Source organism: Podarcis erhardii (genome assembly GCF_964252035.2).
Source record: "Podarcis erhardii genome assembly, chromosome: 12".
In the NCBI taxonomy this organism is placed as follows: domain Eukaryota; kingdom Metazoa; phylum Chordata; class Lepidosauria; order Squamata; family Lacertidae; genus Podarcis; species Podarcis erhardii.
In genome coordinates this window covers 18,823,093-18,841,704 of record NC_138513.1, presented here as the reverse complement: position 1 = coordinate 18,841,704, position 18,612 = coordinate 18,823,093, and the positions used below count along the sequence as shown (strand labels likewise).

At 44.2% G+C, this 18,612-nt stretch overlaps 1 protein-coding gene across 3 annotated transcripts in view; it reads right to left on the bottom strand.

Moving 5' to 3' along the window:
* Window positions 1-18,612, bottom strand: part of PIP4K2A (phosphatidylinositol-5-phosphate 4-kinase type 2 alpha) — a 163,424-nt gene that overhangs the window by 47,877 nt on the left and 96,935 nt on the right. The window contains exon 1 of one of the 3 annotated variants that reach the window (XM_081834659.1): window positions 16,479-16,905. The exons of the other annotated variants lie outside the window; for them this stretch is intronic. Coding sequence (XP_081690785.1) covers window positions 16,479-16,619 — 141 coding nt within the window. The 5' untranslated portion in view covers window positions 16,620-16,905. Of the gene's footprint in view, window positions 1-16,478; window positions 16,906-18,612 lie in introns of those variants that run through there. 3 annotated transcript variants of the gene reach the window in all.

The following is an 18,612-nucleotide window of genomic DNA, read 5'->3' as shown; positions in this document are numbered from 1 at the left end:
TGGTATCTCACTCCAGACAAACCACAAGTTCACTTGTGGTGGTTCATGTTAACCATGGTTAATATTGAAGCTTCCAAACGCCACTTCCTGGAGGATAGGGAGAACGGAAGGGTAGAAGTTCAAGGCTTGCTGCGGCTTACTCCTGCTTGTAAATGTCATTCTAAATTAGCAGTTAGCCTGTGGCTCTCTGAATGCCATTGGGACACCAGCTCCCATCATCTTTAACCAGCACAGTCAGTGGGCCAGGGTAATAGGAGTTATAGTCTAACACCATCTAGGGCCACAGGTTAGCTATCTTTGGCTGTATATTAACAAAGCTGTGTTAATATGGCTAGAGAGAGTTACAAGACTGGACGCAATCCAGTGCAGTCTCCATTCAGACCCCCCCCCCCAGTGTTCAGAAATGTCTCTGTGGACTAGAATCCTGGGAGGGGGCAGGTGAAGAGAAGAAAGGAAGCAGCCTCTGGCGATGGTGCTTAGGGAAAGCAATGGTTTATAGCTTCCCACAGTGGCAGTCAGCCTGCCTGGAACAAACTACCCACCTGGGTCCTGCCCTCACTGTTTGCAGGAGAAGAAAGCAGCACAGATCCCTGTTGTGTATATTGTGTTTCATAAGCTACCCTGAGGATTTTTTTTTTTTTTTAAGTTGCAAGACAGGGTGAAAATAACCTAAATAGCCATTACAATGGTTTTGTACTAGACCTAGATAGAAATTGTTGTCAAGCACACAGCAGTTGGCGTTGGACTACAGACTCCATTCCTTGCTGAGAACACAGAGAGAAGCTCTTATGACTATGGGACTTGCCCCAGTTCTATGGGCAATAACCGTAGTTTATAACAAGATATTGCTCAAGTAACCACTGCTGCCACCATTCCCGCGGATAGAAGGCTTTTCAAAAATTCCCTGTATGTATATTATTATCCCACTTTTTAAGTCATTCCAATTCAGTAAACTAAGGCTTCATCACTGACCAAATGTGCTTTTAACCAAGAGTTTCAACATGCAATACTTCTAAAGCATCTAGTAAACATTTCCTGCTTTGATGTTTATTAATCCTCTAGGGATCACATTAGCAGTTCCACTGGGGTTCTGCCATAGCATGCAAGAGCAAAAACACAAAAGTTGTTTATTTAAGTACTCTTAGAAACTAAGAGGTTACATGGTGTCCCATCTCCAACCAAGAATGTCAACATCCTTTTAAACCTTTCATTCTTTCTAGCTAGGAGACAAAGATGATTTTTTTACTCACATGTTGAAAAAAGTATACTATGAACAAGGACTAGTAACTAAATATATTCTTCCCTAGAAGCTCAAGATAAGAAAAAAAGGCTGCAATCCATGTATTATGCTCAAGCCGCCACAAGAAGCAAACGGAACAGATAGTGTCTGTGCCATGGGGAATGTAACAGAGACTACAATCCTCAAACCACTTATTTCAGAAGCAATCCAACATATACAGTGCAACTAATCTGAATTAAGTGCCTTGAGGATGTGGCAGCTGCAATATTATTGGCTTTTTTCTTCTTCTTCTTTAACAGAAATGGGGAAAAGACATAAAGAGCAGCAGAAACAAAATCTGCAAAGAGAACATGCACAGAAGTTAACAAAATTGTTTTTCTGGATTGATATTTGATCTTCTTGTCAGCTAAATAAACACAATGCTGAGTCTGAAGTATGATGCAGTTAGGCCAAAGTAATGATGCATCCTGTTTGACCTACATGACATGTCTAATTTGAGTATCAGGTCACTCTGCACCACTGACAAGACAAGCCTTTGTCAAACAGCTGTTAAGATCAAAGAACTAGGCTATTACTACTCAGAGTTCATGGAACTGATCCAAATACCATCTGAAGTATACATAGCTAGAAGAAGCAACTTTTGAAGTTTGGACTACTCATATTTAAGAAGCTTATTTTACTTCCAATACATTTGTTTTATTACTACTTCACTGACCACAGGAAGGTCACTCCAAGTCCACAGTAGACATGGGATATGAATCCACGTCTTCCAAATCAAAGAAATAACTATGCATTCCAGGTACCATACTTTTATGTAGAATAGTATTATGTAATCAATGGCCCAACAAATTGCTAATTACAAACAGCCACTGTTGCCAGTCTTGGCAAAAATGGAGGAGGGAATCAGGAAATCCCACTAAACCAGCAAAAAATGTGTCTAGAAATTCAGCCTTAATATATATATTCTTTCAAGACTTATCTATTGCTAGATCTCGCCTATAGTGCTCATACTAGCTAACAAAGGTCTACAATTTCTAGTTGGTCAGGTCAAAGATTGGAGTCAACAGCTCCAACTCTCTTCCAAACAAGCCTCCAACCCCCACAGCCTTTCTTGAGGATAGGGCCCTCAGGTGTGGCAGGGGATGTGCTGGAAAGTGAGTTGCCTTGCAGTGGTAATTGACTGGATAAGAGCCAATAAACTGAAACTCAATCCAGTTAAGACTGAGTCACTGCTAGTGGGTGGTTCCCTATACCAGATGGATGGGAGGTTGCCTGCTCTTGATGGTGTTACACTCTCTCTGAAGGGGCAGATACACAGGTTGGGGATACTTCTCAATCAATTGACATTACTTAAGGTTCAGGTGGCCTCAGTGGCACAGAGTGCCTTCTACCAGCTTTGGCTGGTGGCCCAGCAGCACCCCAACTGGACAGAGATATCCTAACTTCTGCCACCTATGTTCTGGTAACCTCGAGGTTAGATCATTGCAGCATGTTATACGTGAGGCTGCCTCTGAAGACTGTTCAGAAACTTCAGCTGGTGCTGATGACACTAACTATACCAACTGTAGTCATCCACAGAACATTTAAAAATAGTTTAGGACAATTATATATCGTAGAGAGTACAGTGTTTTCATGCTCGCAATGCCCTTACATTAAACAACATTACTGACTATGGAGCCATACTCCCTTTCTCAGTTGTGAGCACAGATCAGTCCAGAAAGATTTCTGGTGGGTACACAGAGAAATCCCTGAAGACCTATATATAGCAGGAATGGCATCCGTGTATGCACTGCTCCATTTGCTAGCACTGTGACAGTACTCTAGCCAGCCATCCAGTCACTCATAGTTGTTGAAGACAGCTGGTTAATAACTGTGCAACATCATTTTTTGTCAACGACACACCCTGCATGAAAGAGATTCGAAGTGAAGAATCCACACAGCAATTTGTGCTTCCAGTGCCTTGGTAGAGGCCAGTTCACATGACTTGTTTAACATATAAAAGTCTCTACAGAACAAATGTATAGTTGTGTGCAACTAGGCTTTAACCCATGTAGCTGTAGCATTGCAGAACTCATTGAAGAAGACTGCAAAGTAAACATGCCAACTCCATGGTGTCTGTTGTGGTGACAAATTTTTCGCAATCAGCAGAACATACAACTTGCAGTTCTTAGGGTTATATAAAAAGGGTAGCAATCAATACACATCCTTTTGGCAAGAATCAGACAAAAATCAAATTCTCCAACAGAAGCGAGAATAAAGAGAACACCAAAAGTGAAACATGTAGTATCCAAGTGAGTGAGGAGAATCTTGTCATCTTCGTAACAGTGCACAAAGGAAACTGCTTAATTTTATCTTCCTCTTTAAGATAAGCATTGGAAAGTTTGCCATCTCTAGACCATTAAAATGCAAACAGATACTTGCAGAACTCCACATTTAAGTACATCACCTAACTTAGCATTCAGATTGAAAAAGTGAAGGTGATTCTCAAAATTATGATTTCAGAAACTCAGTGTGGCAGAGTGGCTCAACAGTCTTTATATATTCTTGACCCCTGAAGTACACTTGAATTAAATGCTAGCAATAGCAAATGCTGACAGCTGTGAACTAATGAGCCAAGCATGATTCAAACCTCTCCAAGAACCTACACCTCAGAAAACAAGACAGATAGAATGGCATAATAGGGTTATCAGGAAAGCATAAATCGAATACAGGTAGTTTGCCGGCAATTATGCTGCTTGGAGAGGCCGATTCAAACATGGGTTAGGAGGCAGAACAATTACTAATACTGGAATTTGAACTGAAACCAAAGCTTTGCATATGCTTAGGATTTGTAGCAACAATTGCAACAAATATCCATGTGTTTAGGAAAACATATAGAGAACATGCAGAATAAGTAAAGAAATCATACCAAACTTGGATCAATAAAAATAAGAGCTTCCCCCTCTCCCCTCAACAAAATAGATGAAAGCACCAATAGCAGTATGCTTTCCTCTGTAGCTCTCATCAAAAGACTTAGTGCTTCAGATCTTAAACTTGTTGCTGTATACTGGAGCACAAAGCATTGCCAAATGAAAATGAGAGGGTTTATATTCAGTAGGTTTCTCAGTGCTGTTCAGCTCTAACTGCTAGTAAAACAATTTCAATCATCATGCATTTTCTATTACTTCCACATAGGTAAAGGTAAAAGGTAAGGACCCCTGGACAGTTAAGTCCAGCCAAAGGCAACTATGGGGTGCGGCGCTCATCTTTCTTTTCAGGCTGAGGGAGCCAGCGTTCATCCACAGACAGCTTTTCCAGGTCATGTGGCCAGCATGGCCAAACCCCTTCTGGCGCAACGGAACACCCATGACAGAAACCAGAGCACACGGAAACACCGTTTAACTTCCCGCCACAGCGGTACCTATTTATCTACTCACAATATTATGCTTTCAAACTTCTAGGTTGGCAGAAGCTGGGACAGAGCGACAGGAGCTCACCCCATCACACGGATTCGAACCACTGACCTTTGGAATGGCAAGCCAAAGAGGTTCAGTGGTTTAGACCACAGCGCCACCTGCGTCCCCCCACCACTTCCACATAAGATAAAGCATGCATGCAAGTTGGGAATTAATCCCAAATTTAAAAATACAGTGGTACCTCAGATTACATACGCTTCAGGTTACATACGCTTCAGGTTACAGACCCTGCTAACCCAGAAATAATGCTTCATGTTAAGAACTTTGCTTCAGGATGAGAACAGAAATCCTGCTCCGGCGGCACAGCGGCAGCAGGAGGCCCCATTAGCTAAAGTGGTGCTTCAGGTTAAGAACAGTTTCAGCTTAAGAACGGACCTCTGGAACGAATTAAGTACTTAACCACTGTATAACTAATGATCGCTAAGGCATGTATACATATGGCATTTTACATACTAATGAATCTACTTCAATCATGTGCTAGAAATCAGCAGCATTAGCTATTATGACAGCCATTTTTCATTTCAGATTCCTATTGCCTTACTACTTAGCCACTCTGGGAAGATAAATTTATGCAGAAGTTGTAGATTATAAGGGATGGAAAATAAGCTTGATTCTTCAACCTGTAAGATCCTACCTCCGTTAATAGTTTTGAAGTTAAGAACCTATTTTGTTGAATTGTATCCTGGCTCTAACCTTGGAATTTTGGTGCATAGTAGCTTTTAGCAGTTTTTGCATATTTTGACCACTCTGATTTGGAATCCAATCCAAGTGATGTCATCTTATCTTAGGGGGAATAGATTGTCTTCTAGAAGGCACCTGTAATGCTAACCCAGACTATGGCAAAGAGAAGATTGTAGCTGCTTTGTTCCTCCTGCGTTGCCATTGCTGCACTGAAGTGAAATAAACTGGGGTTTCCTCAGGAACTCGCCCATTCATGCTAAGCCATGGTTTGGCTTAGCTTTACATATGAACCAGCTCATAGTCATGGGGGCTGATTGCTATAACAGTAAACCAACATACAAGGGGTCCCATGTCTCCAAGAGCGCAATTACTGTATTTTTTGCTCTATAGGACGCACTTTTCCCCTCCAAAAATTAAGGGGAAATGTGTGTGCGTCCAATGGAGCGAATGCAGGCTCCTTGGCTTCAGCGATAGCAACGCAAAGCCTCCAAAGTGCAGAGGGAGCGCTCCCTCCGCGCTCCGGAGGCTACGCGTTGCTTTCGCTGAAGCCTGGAGAGCGAGAGGGGTCGGTGCGCACCGACCCCTCTCGCTCTCCAGGCTTCAGCGATAGCCGCCTGAAGCATTTGGAGCACAGCGGGATCTCGCGCTGCGCTCCAAAGTCTTCGGGTTCCTTTTGCTGAAGCTGGGAGAGCAAGACTCTCCTGGCTTCAGCAGAGAGGGAGAGCTGCGCAGCGCCCCTTCAGCGAAGTGGGAGGAGAAATGGAAGGGGCTCCGTTTCTCCTGCCACTTCGCTGAAGGGGCGCTGAGCAGAGAGGGGGAGAATTTTTTTTGCTTGTTCTCCCCCTCTAAAAAAAAGGTGCGTCCTATGGTCCGGTGCATCCTATAGAGCAAAAAATATGGTAACTTAAAGGCATACTGAGTACTTTCATCTTGCCTGCATTCAATCTGCTCAACTGAAAAGCATTTTGGGGAAGTGACTGCATATTATCTAGCAAGCCCATCAGCCCTAATAATTATGCGGCTGAGAACAGTCTTGAGAAAGTTTGCCAAGAAAAAGCAGATGATTCAGTGATAGAATAGGGGTGGGGGGCAATGGAAGACTGCATACCTCTAACCAGAAAGAAAATCATAAAGTGAAAAAAGTATTAACTGTAAAGAAATGAATTAAGTTGGGGGGGGGCGTTGCCATATGCTTTAATACCAAGCTAACTTACTCCAGAGTGATGTGCTCTATGGCAACACAAAGACAACCTTTTTATATGTGCTTTGGCACCAGTTCCAACATCACCACTCAACAATGGTGATACAAGATTTACAATAATAAAATCAGCATAGAAACACAACTTGCAGCTCAGCTTAAACAATAACAAATGCACAAATTAATGGCTGCATATGTACTTCATGGTACCTCGAAAACCAATGTCTTACAATGCATGGGCAAAATCTTTGCCCCTCTCAGCTTATGCTGGGAGGAAACAAAACATGATCCGTGGACTTAGCATTTACACCCAAAACAGAGATAGTGGATTGTTTTGCACCCAACAAACCCTGATCAGTAAGCCAAGAGCAAACATTGGCTAGAGTTCATGGTTTGTTGGGTACAAAACAAAGCCCAATCCTCATTTTGGGTGGAAATGCTAAGCCAGGGATCATGCTTTGTTTCCTTCCCAATGTGAGTGGGGAGGAGCAAAAGAGCCCTTTTAGACACATGCGTAGTAAACAGCTAACAAAAGGTTTACTGTGGTGTGTCAATGGTGCCACTGTCGCTGACAGTGATGGGATGGTCTTTGGATTTTCTTTGGCCATCACAAGGTGCATTACATGGTTATATTGGCAAATCTATAGCTTACGTCTCGATATAAGTCAAGTGTCAAGTCTTACTTGTAATCAACATATTTTAGGAGTATCCACACAGTATCAAGAGTGCCACCAAGAGAATGCTCAGATCAAGCCAGCCTGAGGCTAATTATACAGACTCCGCTTCTGAGATGGTTGTACTTACAGTTCCAGAAAACACCACAAAACCCTGAACAGGTTCTATTTACAACTGAAGTTACAGGAACTAGCACACACTTCTATGCCCATTGATTTTAATTCCAGTTGTGCAAACTATTCTATTCTAACCTTAATAGAAAATAAGGTTTACATACATGAATTCAATCTCTAGACCATGGGATTTCAGCAGATACAAGTGAGATCTGCAACCAAATTCTGCACAGTCCATCACTGGCATTCAGAATTCCAACCACTGTATTCCATCCTCCCCCACCCCCACTGGAGTTTGTCAACATTCTATGCTCACTGAGCATGCTCAGTCTGCACTGGGCTATTCTGGACATTCTCCTTAGGGCTTTTCTAAAGATGCACTTCTGAAAACTTTGAAGTTCCCGAGACTGCTAATACCTCCCTCTTGTTGCTTGGCTAGTGCCACTTTGGCTGCATGAGAACTAGAACTCACAGTTTGAACAATGAAGTTGAAATTACATAGTAGGTTTCCAGTATTTCAGAGTTTTGCAAACTAAAAGCCTTCGGCAAGATTCTTCTTCCCTTTTGCCAATGCCTTCAACTATGTTAGGATTTACTGTCTTACCCTATGCCCAGCTGGGGTTTTGCAACTTAAGTAACTCTGCCTGCTTTGGTGTAATTAATACCGTGTTTTCATTTCCTCACACTGGCTTCCCCAAGAGAAGTACCGTATTTTTCAGTGTATAAGATTATGCTTTTTGCTAAAAAAAAATTAGGCAAAAATTGGGTGTTGTCTTATACACAGATAGCGAATGCAGAGGGGGAACGTGCAATTAATGGCCTGCTGGCTATTGGTGGCTGTGGCTAGTGGACGGGTGGGCTGTTGGTGGCGGCAAACTGGCAGACAACTGGCTGCGGCGAGGTGTGCAATCAGCAGTGGTGGGCAGGCGGGTGAGCGATTGGCGGAAGTGACCACCCCACCCCCTAAAGCTAAACAACTAAATTTCTTAATTTTGGGTTAAAAAGGGGAGGTTGTCTTATACAAGGGGGTGTATTATACAGTGGTACCTCGGGTTAAGTACTTAATTCGTTCTGGAGGTCCGTTCTTAACCTGAAACTGTTCTTAACCTGAAGCACCACTTTAGCTAATGGGGACTCCTGTTGCCGCCGTGCCGCTGGAGCAGGATTTCTTTTCTCATCCTGAAGCAAAGTTCTTAACCTGAAGCACTATTTCTGGGCTAGCGGAGTCTGTAACCTGAAGCATATGTAACCCGAGGTACCACTGTACATGGAAAAATATGGTATTCAAAGAAAAATCCTCACAAAACATCCTCCAACAGTAACAGGGTTACTAGACATCAGCTCAGTGTTTTTTCAAAGTCTGCTAATACTGGGTTGGGGAGGGCAAAAAGTAAAGATTCACACAGAAGCGGGGCCAAGTTAACCATCAGCTCTGCAGGTGAAAGTTCAGAACACCTTGAATACAGTGGTGCAACTACATCCTAAAGCTGCCAAGCTTATATGGCATGAGGCATTATCACCTGCACTAAAAGAAGAGCAAGGCATCAGACTATCTAAAGCCATACAGAGCAGCATCATTAGAAGAGAACAAACACCTCTTCTTTTCTATCAGGTTGGAAGATAGAAAGTAAGTTATCCCAGAGATCCAATATAGACAACCCTCTCTTATCTTTTAGGGAGTTGGACAACGTAGGAAGGCAGGCACCACAGGGCTCATGATCTTATCTTTGCACTACCATCCCTCCAAGATGCCCTGTATCCATTTGGACTCATTCTATATTTAAAGAATCACTGCCATGCAAAAATATTTTAAGAATTTGTGTTATTCTCCTATAAGGTCAAACATCTTGCAAGTTCCTTTACTTAGTAAGAAGAGTGGATCTGGTTCTTGTAAATGAGTCACATTTTAGAAAGAGAGAGATAGTCTGATCTGCCTACTTAAGATGTCCTATGGGTTTGCAGATGCTACCACAGTAACTATAGCAACTGCTGGTTTGAATAGTTTGTGTTAAATGTTTAAAGTGCAATCTTTCAACTTTTTCCATCATGTCATCTGCTCTAAGTATAAAATGCGTAAACTTTAGTGCTGTAGCTTTCCCTCAAACATGAAGCCCATTTATGTAATGCCAAGCCATCTTAATCAAGCAGGTGGTTACCACTCAACAAAGATTGGCCTTTGTACCAGAGGGCTGGAAAACAGCAAATGTGACACTAGTTTTTAAAGATTAAGGGACCAGAATCCAGGAAGGTGCAGGTCAATTTGCTTAATATCTGTTTTGGGTAGATTGGGGACTATGTTAAAGATAACATGAACTGTGATATAGCCAAGACTACACAAGAATTAGTCTTAACGAAAAAGAATAAACATGGCTTCTGCAAAGGCAGGTCCTCTCTTACGAACATTTTAGCATTTGTGGGGAGTGTGTCAGGCATATGGACAGGTGTGAGCCAGTGGACATTGTATACTTAAATGTTCAAATAGCTTCTGAGAGAAGCTCTCAAAGGCTCCAGAAAAAACTTATCAATCCATAGGAGGACTTGCTCTCTTATCCTATGAATGCTAGCTCGTATCTCAAGTTAGGGTGAGCAGCAAAGTGACCCAAGTTTGCAAACACCAAATTATTCAGAGTGGCAGCAAAAAGGAATTCAAGGGCTCCCTTTCGGAGCTCTCAGCAAACTGAGTGAATTGGGCAATAAATTGGCAGGTATTGTAGAATGCATTGACTTATTATATCTTACCTGACATCTTAACTGTGTCTTCAATGTTCTATTATGACTGACAGTTAGCATTACTAAATGTATCCACATAATGCATCGAATGATTTCAATCCTGTTTTGGATGGCCCAGCTTTTATGATATTGGCAGTCACTGCAATAGCTTTTAGAAATTCAGAACAAGCCAGTCCTAGAGTTCTACACATCGGATTTCCATTGAGAAGAATGCAAATCAGATCTATAGCCCCGTAATCTAGCCAACATGGCACAGCATGAGAGAAGATCTTCCTACAGTTTGGCCTGAATGACGTATTTTTCCCCATTAAGAATGTAAAAAGAGCCTTCTGGATCAGGCCAGTGGCTCATCTCACCCAGCTGCATCATGTTGTCACAGTGGCCAACCAGATGCCTGTGGGAAGCGGGCAAGCAGGATCCGACTGCAAGAGCCTTCTCCCTTCCTGTGGTTTCCTGCAATTTGCTTATAACTTTCAACCATGGAGGCAGAGCATAGCCATTATGGGTAGGTAATAGCCAACAATAGCCTAATCCTTCATGGATTTGTCTAATCCTCTTGTAAAGCCATCCAAGTTGGTGGCCATCACTGCCTCCTGTGGGAGCAAATTCCAAAGTTTAACTATGTGCTGCAATTTTTTTTGGTCTCTTCTGCATCCTCCAATGTCCAGCTTCATTGGATGTCCATGAATTCTAATGTTATGAGAGAGAGTAAAACTTTCCCCTATCTACTTTCTCTAGGCCAGGCATAATTTTATATACCTCTACTTCTTAATTGCCTTTCCTCTAAACTATATTGCCCAAATGCTGCCACCTCTCCTCACAGGGGAGCTGTTCCACCCCCTTGATCAGCTTTCTCACTCAATTAAGTCAGAGCACTTTGATGATTGTAGGATGCTTGCATTTCCTCACATTTTCAGGGCTAAACCCAAAGTTAGTCAACAGGTAGGCTGACTGGGGTTTTATGGGAAAGCAGCAGGTAAGTCACATTGTGCCAGAGTTGCACCAAGTACTCCAAAGCCTTGGTCTCAAATAGCAGGGACAGTCTATGCATTACATGGAGGACTTCCTGATCCTGAATGGGGTAACTGCCCCTGAAGGAGCACATGTCCATGGAGGCGCAGGTTAATTCTGTGTCCAGGGCAGCTGTTTACCAGCTCCATCTGGTACGCAGGCTGAGACCTACCTGCCCGCGGACTGTCTTGCCAAAGTGGTGCATGCTCTAGTTATCTCCTGCTTGGACTACTGCAATGCGCTCTATGTGGGGCTACCTTTGAAGGTGACTCTCAAACTGCAATTAATCCAGAATGTGGCAACTAGACTGGTGACCGGGAGTGGCTGCCGAGAACACTGGTCCTGAAAGATCTTCATTGGCTCCCAGTACGTTTCCAAGCACAATTCAAAGTGTTGCTGCTGACCTCTAAAGCCCTAAATGGCCTCGGTCCTGTATACTTGAAGGAGCATCTCCACCCCCATCATCCAGCCCGAACACTGAGGTCCAGTGCCGAGGGCATTCTGGCGGTCCCCTCAGTGCGAGAAGTGAGGTTACAGGGAACCAGGCAGAGGGCCTTCTCGGTAGTGGCGCCCGCCCTGTGGAACAGCCTCCCAGATGTCAAGGAAATAAACAACTATTTTACTTTTAAAAGACAACTGAAGGCGGCCCTGTGTTTTAATGTGTGATGCTGTATTGTTTTTAATATTCAGTTGGAAGCCGCCCAGAGTGGTTACGGAAACTCAGCCAGATGGTCGGGATATAAATAATAAATTATTATACATAACATTTCACTTTATAGATGGCTCCATTCTTCATCCCACCCCCAGGTGGGGCTAGCAAGAGTGAGGCCTAAAAAGGGCTTAAGACATAGCATTACTGGGAGAGGTAGAACAGGAATCTGGTCCACCCCATTCTCCAGCATTACAAACCTGGGGCCACATAAAACCCTCAAAACAAAGCAAAGAGCCAACCTAAAAGTTAGGTCTACCTACACTATGTTACAAATGAATTCTAACTTTTTTCATTCTTATATTCAAGTTTGAAGCCAAGGCTGTTTTCATAGTCTCCTAAAAATAAAAGTCTATTAGTGATGCTGTCAGCATCTGAAATTAATGGGCTTGGAACAAAAGATTATCTATCTTGTAATGCCCAGCTGTATTCTGAGGAAAGCATCCTTACCCTGAAATTCTTCTTCTTGCTCAAAATGGAAAGTCAATATTGTTTTGGCCTTGTGCCAATCTGCACTTGCATGATCTGCATATCTATCAGGCTAGGTGCTCCATGAGCTAGTAGTAGCTGCTGGTGAAAGCTCAGAAGCTTATTTTAAGCACTCACTGCTCAAGTGTTGGGAGTGTGTGTGGGTAAATTACAAATTACTTTTGCTCCGAGCCATTTGGTCAAGCATTTCTAAGCAGAAAAGTTAGCTCTACCCCCAAGAGATTATAGCATGAAAATGTGATCATACCAGTGCTAGTAAATATATATATATTAAAAAAGGCAAAAACTAATTGACTAGCAACAATAGCACTATATTTTTAAGAAGTTTCTGTTTTTTGTTTTTGAAAATGAAGGCAAAGAAGGGTTTTCTATTATATGGTCCTTATTCATGGCGAAAGCTGCTTGTTTGAAACACTGTTCACAGAAAGCTTTTTCATTCCCAGACAAGAAATTCCACAGATGTTCACTGTGATATGAAACAGGATTGTGGGGATTATAAAAATGTTGCAATCAGTTCTTAGCAAGGGCAGAAGAGACTCTACTCTACCCACTTTCCAAGTAGCTATATTCTGTGCCAAATGGGATGAGTGAGAGGACTCCTCTCCACCAAAGATACTCTGCACAGGTTCCAAGGAAGCTGTAGACAAACACAGAACACAGTTATGTACTATTCAAAGCCTACACACACAAATGGCGAATGCCTTCCTACCACTCCTAGCATTTACGGTACTTTCCCTTATGCCCAGGACTAGACAAAGATGCAGGAATCTAACAATGCCTACAAAACGTATAGAATCTGTAGGGGTGGGGAGAAGAGCCATAACGTATTTGCCCAAGGATGTCATCTAAACATATATAAAGCTCAAACTGGCTTAGGAATTTGAAATATATTTTTCCAGCATTGCCTATAACGCTTTGGTCATTTAAAAGAACGGCCATTCCAACACATGCACTTACAAAATAAGAGTACTTAAAACCGTATTTTCTTTTCTTCTACAAGTTTAGTTAAGAGCATGTTTCTGCAATTTCTTTAATTCTACACATACTCTGGTTTTTCTTCAGATTTTACACTTTTCACACTTTAATTCTACACTTGTGGTTTCAATGTATTCAGTATGACTTCAACATTAGTATCTTACAAAAGCTGCTCAGTCTGGTGGAGTTTAAAAAGAAGTTAAAGCTATGAGGGAGACAACCAAATGATTGCTAATCTTTATTAATGACTTTTAAATTCCTTTTTCAAATTAACCTACCTTATCTTTTACAAGTCTAGCCCTATGGCCCCATTCTTAGCAGATCAGGCTGCTTCTAAGTTAACACATGTTCCAAGTAGTCTATTAAGTTATGTGTTTAGAAGTACTGCATCTATAAAAAATATTTTGCCACTGTAAGACTTGAAGTTAAAAAACATGGTGAAAACTCTGCACTAAAAGTTACAGTTCAACATCTCCTGCAGCTTCTCATCCTACAAGACAAATCTGTTACAATTATTTTAATGTCAAAGTCATCAACTCATGGCATTTACTACCGCAATCAATAGAAAACAAGTCTGATTACATTATCAATTATTCTGAGATAACCCCTGAACTTGCCTTCATCTCATGAAGATGTAAACAAATCAGAGGTTAAAAGAGAATTGAAGAGTCAACAACCCATCTCTCTCATTTATCATAAGGCGGACGCCACAGGTGATGCATGACTTTCACAGTTCCACAAGCCCAAGCCTAGATTGCTACCAAGGGTCTGTGGCTCAGAAGTGTGAAATTATTTCTTGTATACAAATGAGTTTCTTGGGTGATGAGTCCTAGGACAGTGACCGAAGTTGGACACATTTGTGTAAATATACCCACATGCAATGCTCAGATGCTGTGCTTGGTTTTCATATTTTAAGACAAAGTTTTCACATAGAATCACTCTTCCTTGGATGAAAAGCTCTAGTTAAAATGATCTTCACTTGCTGTTTGGGGAAATATGAAGACGGAGAGCCATTACACAGTTTAGCACAACTTCCAATATATCTGGATGCCAAGAATAAGTCTAAGAAATGAGAAGTCTAGTAACACTGCTTCGGGAGACTTGTTAGCCAACTTCCCCCTAACACAGATACGTTTCCCAAGAAAGATAGTATTATGCTGTTTCTGGATAAAGAGGATGATTAGTCACCAAACCACAAACCTAACCTCAAGATGCAGCATAGCACCACTGCAATAGAACAGAGTGAATAGCTATGAAAGTTATCATTAACATCTTAAAGTTGCATACAAACCTGCACTTGTGCAAAGGGCGATGCCTGTGCAGTGGTGGATATTTCCCATATATGTACAACAATGCATTTGCAAAACAATTCTCAACAACACAAATGTATTTGCAAAACAAAGCACTTTTCAAGTAAGAGAGGGGAAGTGTGTAGGCAGCAGAGAGGATTTGGAAGTAGCTAGGTTTGAAGATCAAAAGGCAGCCTGATTTAGCTTCTGGTAAAAGCTGCCAATATAGGCACACAAGTTCAGTGGGAGAAATTCACAGTCAGTTTGTTTTAAATAACTGCAGTAACTGAAAGTAACAAGACAGCAAAGGTTTCTGTCCAAGCAAAGTAGGGACAGTCAGCAAAGTGCAGATATCAGAAGTTCACAGAACGTAGCGCAGATTGTGCTCTTCCCCCCCTTCCCCAAGCTCAAGGGCAGTTTGCAGCAGCACCTTGAAGAGAAAACCTTGCAGGTCTCGTCTGAACACACGTGCATAACTGAAGTATCACTTCTTTAACCAGGTGAACACAACCCTAACAAGGTAAGACATTACACATGTTTTTTACTTGACTCCTTTTCCTGTTTAAAGCCTTTTATACATAGTGCAATCCAAGCTTCAAGCATCTTAAGTCCTACTACAAAGTACATCCTAGAACAGCCAACATTGAAACCAGACATGCATAGCCATCAGAACTAGTTATTTTCAAAGCTTCCTCATAAATAATATTTGGTTGAAGTCACAAGGTCCTATCATTGCCAATATTGAAGCTGATATGCTACAACTCTGCCAAAAGCCAGTAGCCAAGTCTCACATTTCTGTTCTCCTTGATCTGATCAGATCAACACCGCACAGGTAGAAGCACTGCTACCAACAGAGAAGCTGAACACTGCAGTACTCCAAGGCAGCAGCATGCCTCTAGCTTCCTTACCGTAGCAGTGTTTTATCTCAGACATCATTAATCGTCCTGCCTCCCAGCTACACAATACTGATTATGTCTGGGGGGTGGGGGGGTGGGGAGATGGTTTGCTGTGCATGTATAACAGATCCCAGCACTTCTGCAGCCTGACATATTTTTTTACCACTACTCAGCAAAATGCATCCAACCTGGACAGCAGCAAAGCCATTAGCCCAGTGGCAAAACACACACAGCTCCTACCATTAATCTAACGCTGCCCAACTGTCAACCATCCCCAAGATGCACTTAAATAAGAGTAGCGTTTGTTTAGCAGATTCCCACCCCCAAGCCCATTTCAGGGCAAGAAGTACAATCAGCTAGCACAGTGAATATAAGAGCGGTATTGCTTTGAGGTCCATTTAGTCGCCACAGCAAATAGCGATAGCAGCTACCAAGTACTGGGATGCCCATAGCCCTATACACAAGGTTGTGTGTGCATGCGACAGAGAAAGGTGCACAAAGAGAAAGGAATATACGGCAGGGTGTATGGCACACCCATGGCTTTTGCCACCCCAAGGGCAGGATGCCTCTGAACTCGAGTGCCCAAGGGCACATTCCTACCCCACAGGCAGAGAAGCACATCGCCTACCCCACAGGTGAAGACATTTCATCTTTCCCCTTTCTAATTACACTAGCCAGTCCCCTTCCTCACTAGGAGCTACTGGCAGGAATCCCCTATAAAACAGAGAAAGGGGGTGGGAGAGATGGGTGGTTTAAAAAGAGAAAGTGTGCATATGTTGGGGGGGGTGCAAGTACGTGCTCCCTTTCAGAACTGCTGAAGGGGGAGGGAGATAGAGCTATGGGGAAGGTACTGATCCGGAGTATGGGAAGCGAGGGGGCACAGAGAGAGGCCCCGCATTGACAGGAGGAAGGAGGAGAGGGGTGGAGGGAGGAGGCGGAGGTTGCGGCGGAGACGAAGGGGCCTCCGCCGGGCCAGCAAAGCAACCACCCCCAGCCCCAGGAAGCGCCGGCTCTTACCGAGTGGTTCACCCCCCACATGAGGACGCTGAGCAGCGGGTCGCTGGCCCGGAAGAGCTTGACTTTCTGGGCCACGAAATGCTTCTTCTTGGTCTTGGTCTTGCTGGCCATAACGGACACGATGTTGCCCGGGGCCGCCATGGGAGACGCCGAGGAAGCAGACGCGAGAGGAGCAGGGCAGAGAAGGAGGGACGGCGATGCTCCCGCCGCCGACACAGGAGGAGGTGGAGCAGGGACCGGCAGGGCCGGGAGGAGAGACGGAGCACGGCTGGGGCTGCGCGGCGGGCGCTAGCGCGGTTGCGGCAGGAGGGAAGCGGCGGGCTCGTCCCTGGCGCTGCTGCTGCTGGTGCCGCAGCTGCTGCTGCTACCGCCGCGAGACGCTGCCAAGCGCATCCTAGCCGGGCCGCCTGCGCCGCCGCCGCTCGCTGAAATGGCCCCGCGCGCCGCCTCCGCCTCCTCAGGCCACGCCCTCTACCCTCCTAGGGGGGGGGGAGAGGCCGCCGCCAGCCCACTCCTTTGGTCCCGCCCACAGAGGCATCGCGCTCCCAGCGGCGGAGTTGTGTGGCGAGGTTGCGGCCGAGCCAAGGCTTCTTGCCTACTAAGGAGCATGCGCGGCACTTCTGGGCATGCGCGGCGGCCGAATGTGAAGCCGCTTTCTCCTCTTTTTCACCAATTCCTTTCCCCCCTTTTGCCCGACGCCTTGTTCCGAGCGTTCTTCTGCTAACTTGAGACAAGTTGGTTGGATTGTAGGTGGGGGGACAGTGACTGGTTAAAGTCCCACCTGAAGAGCAATGGAAAACCGGTGTTGGTTAGTGGGTTCTCCCGGTTTTAAAATTGTTCTGACTACACGTTTTGCTGTTGTAAACTGCTTTCGAGATTTTGTTTTCATGGGAGATAGGTCTGGGTCCAGGGAAATGATCGGATAAATGGTCTTCTGCTTCTCGTCCCGATTATCAATCACATCAAGTAGATTAGACAAATGAAATTTTAAATTGTTTGAAAACTGTTTTCAATATTGTGTTATAATATGGTTACCAGATTATTTTCAATGAATCTGGGGACCCTTTTTTTTTTTTAAGCTGAGTAGCAACGGAGTCAGTAGTGGGGATAGTAAGGCAAAAGACCCTGGGCCCAAGCTCACATGCATATTGTATAAAGGTGCAAAGCCCTTCTTTCACACCCTGTGAAAGATAAATGCGCAGAGTTTTTAAAAACCTGGGCAACAGCCGCCCGCCCGCAACTTCTGAGCCTCCCCCAATCAGTCAAAACAAAGGGGGAAGGAGATCTGTACCGCCGGATGTCCCCGGTTCCCCTTCGGCAGTGGTGGCGGCAGCAGCAGTCAGCAGCCCGGAGCCAGCCTGGTAGCGCAGTTGACTCTGGCTGGCTTCAGGAGCTTCTTGCTGCCATGGCGCCCACCATTTTTCCTCGCCGGAACATCATATGGGGACTTCCGATGAGGAAAAATTGTGGGCACCATGACAGCGAGCAGCTCCTGAAATCAGACAGAGCCAACTGCGCTACTAGGCTGGCTCCGGGCCGCTGAGGCTGCCACTGCCACATTTCCTGGGGACAGATTTGCAAATCTGGGGACATTCCGGGGACAGAATTTGTCTGGTGACAGATTTGCAAATCCGGGGGCTGTCCCTGGGAACTGGGGACATCTGGTAACCCTATGTTATAATGCAACCCGTCCCAGACTTTAGAGTGAAGGGCAGGTGGGTATGTATGTAAGTAATGTGAGCACATTAACAAATCTCATTAAAATGCCCTTAAAAATATTAAGTTGCAATCCAACCCAGTGGCGTAGCGTGGGTTGTCAGCACCCGGGGCAAGGCAAGTAATTTGCGCCCCCTAACCCGTGGATTTGCGCCCCCAACCCATGGATTTGCGCCCCCTAACCCTACCCCCCAGATGTTGCGCCCGGTGCGGCCGGCCCCCCCTGCACCCCCCACGCTACGCCACTGATCCAACCCTATCCTGGAGAAACCTTAACATATAACAGTTATTTTTATTGCATGGAAATGGAGGATCTTCTTTTTGAATTACAGCCTATCCTGTTCTGCACACTGGGTAGAACAAAATTGGACCTTGAGGCTTTGCTGCCAGAGGCAGAGAAGCAACTGGTGCCTCCTGC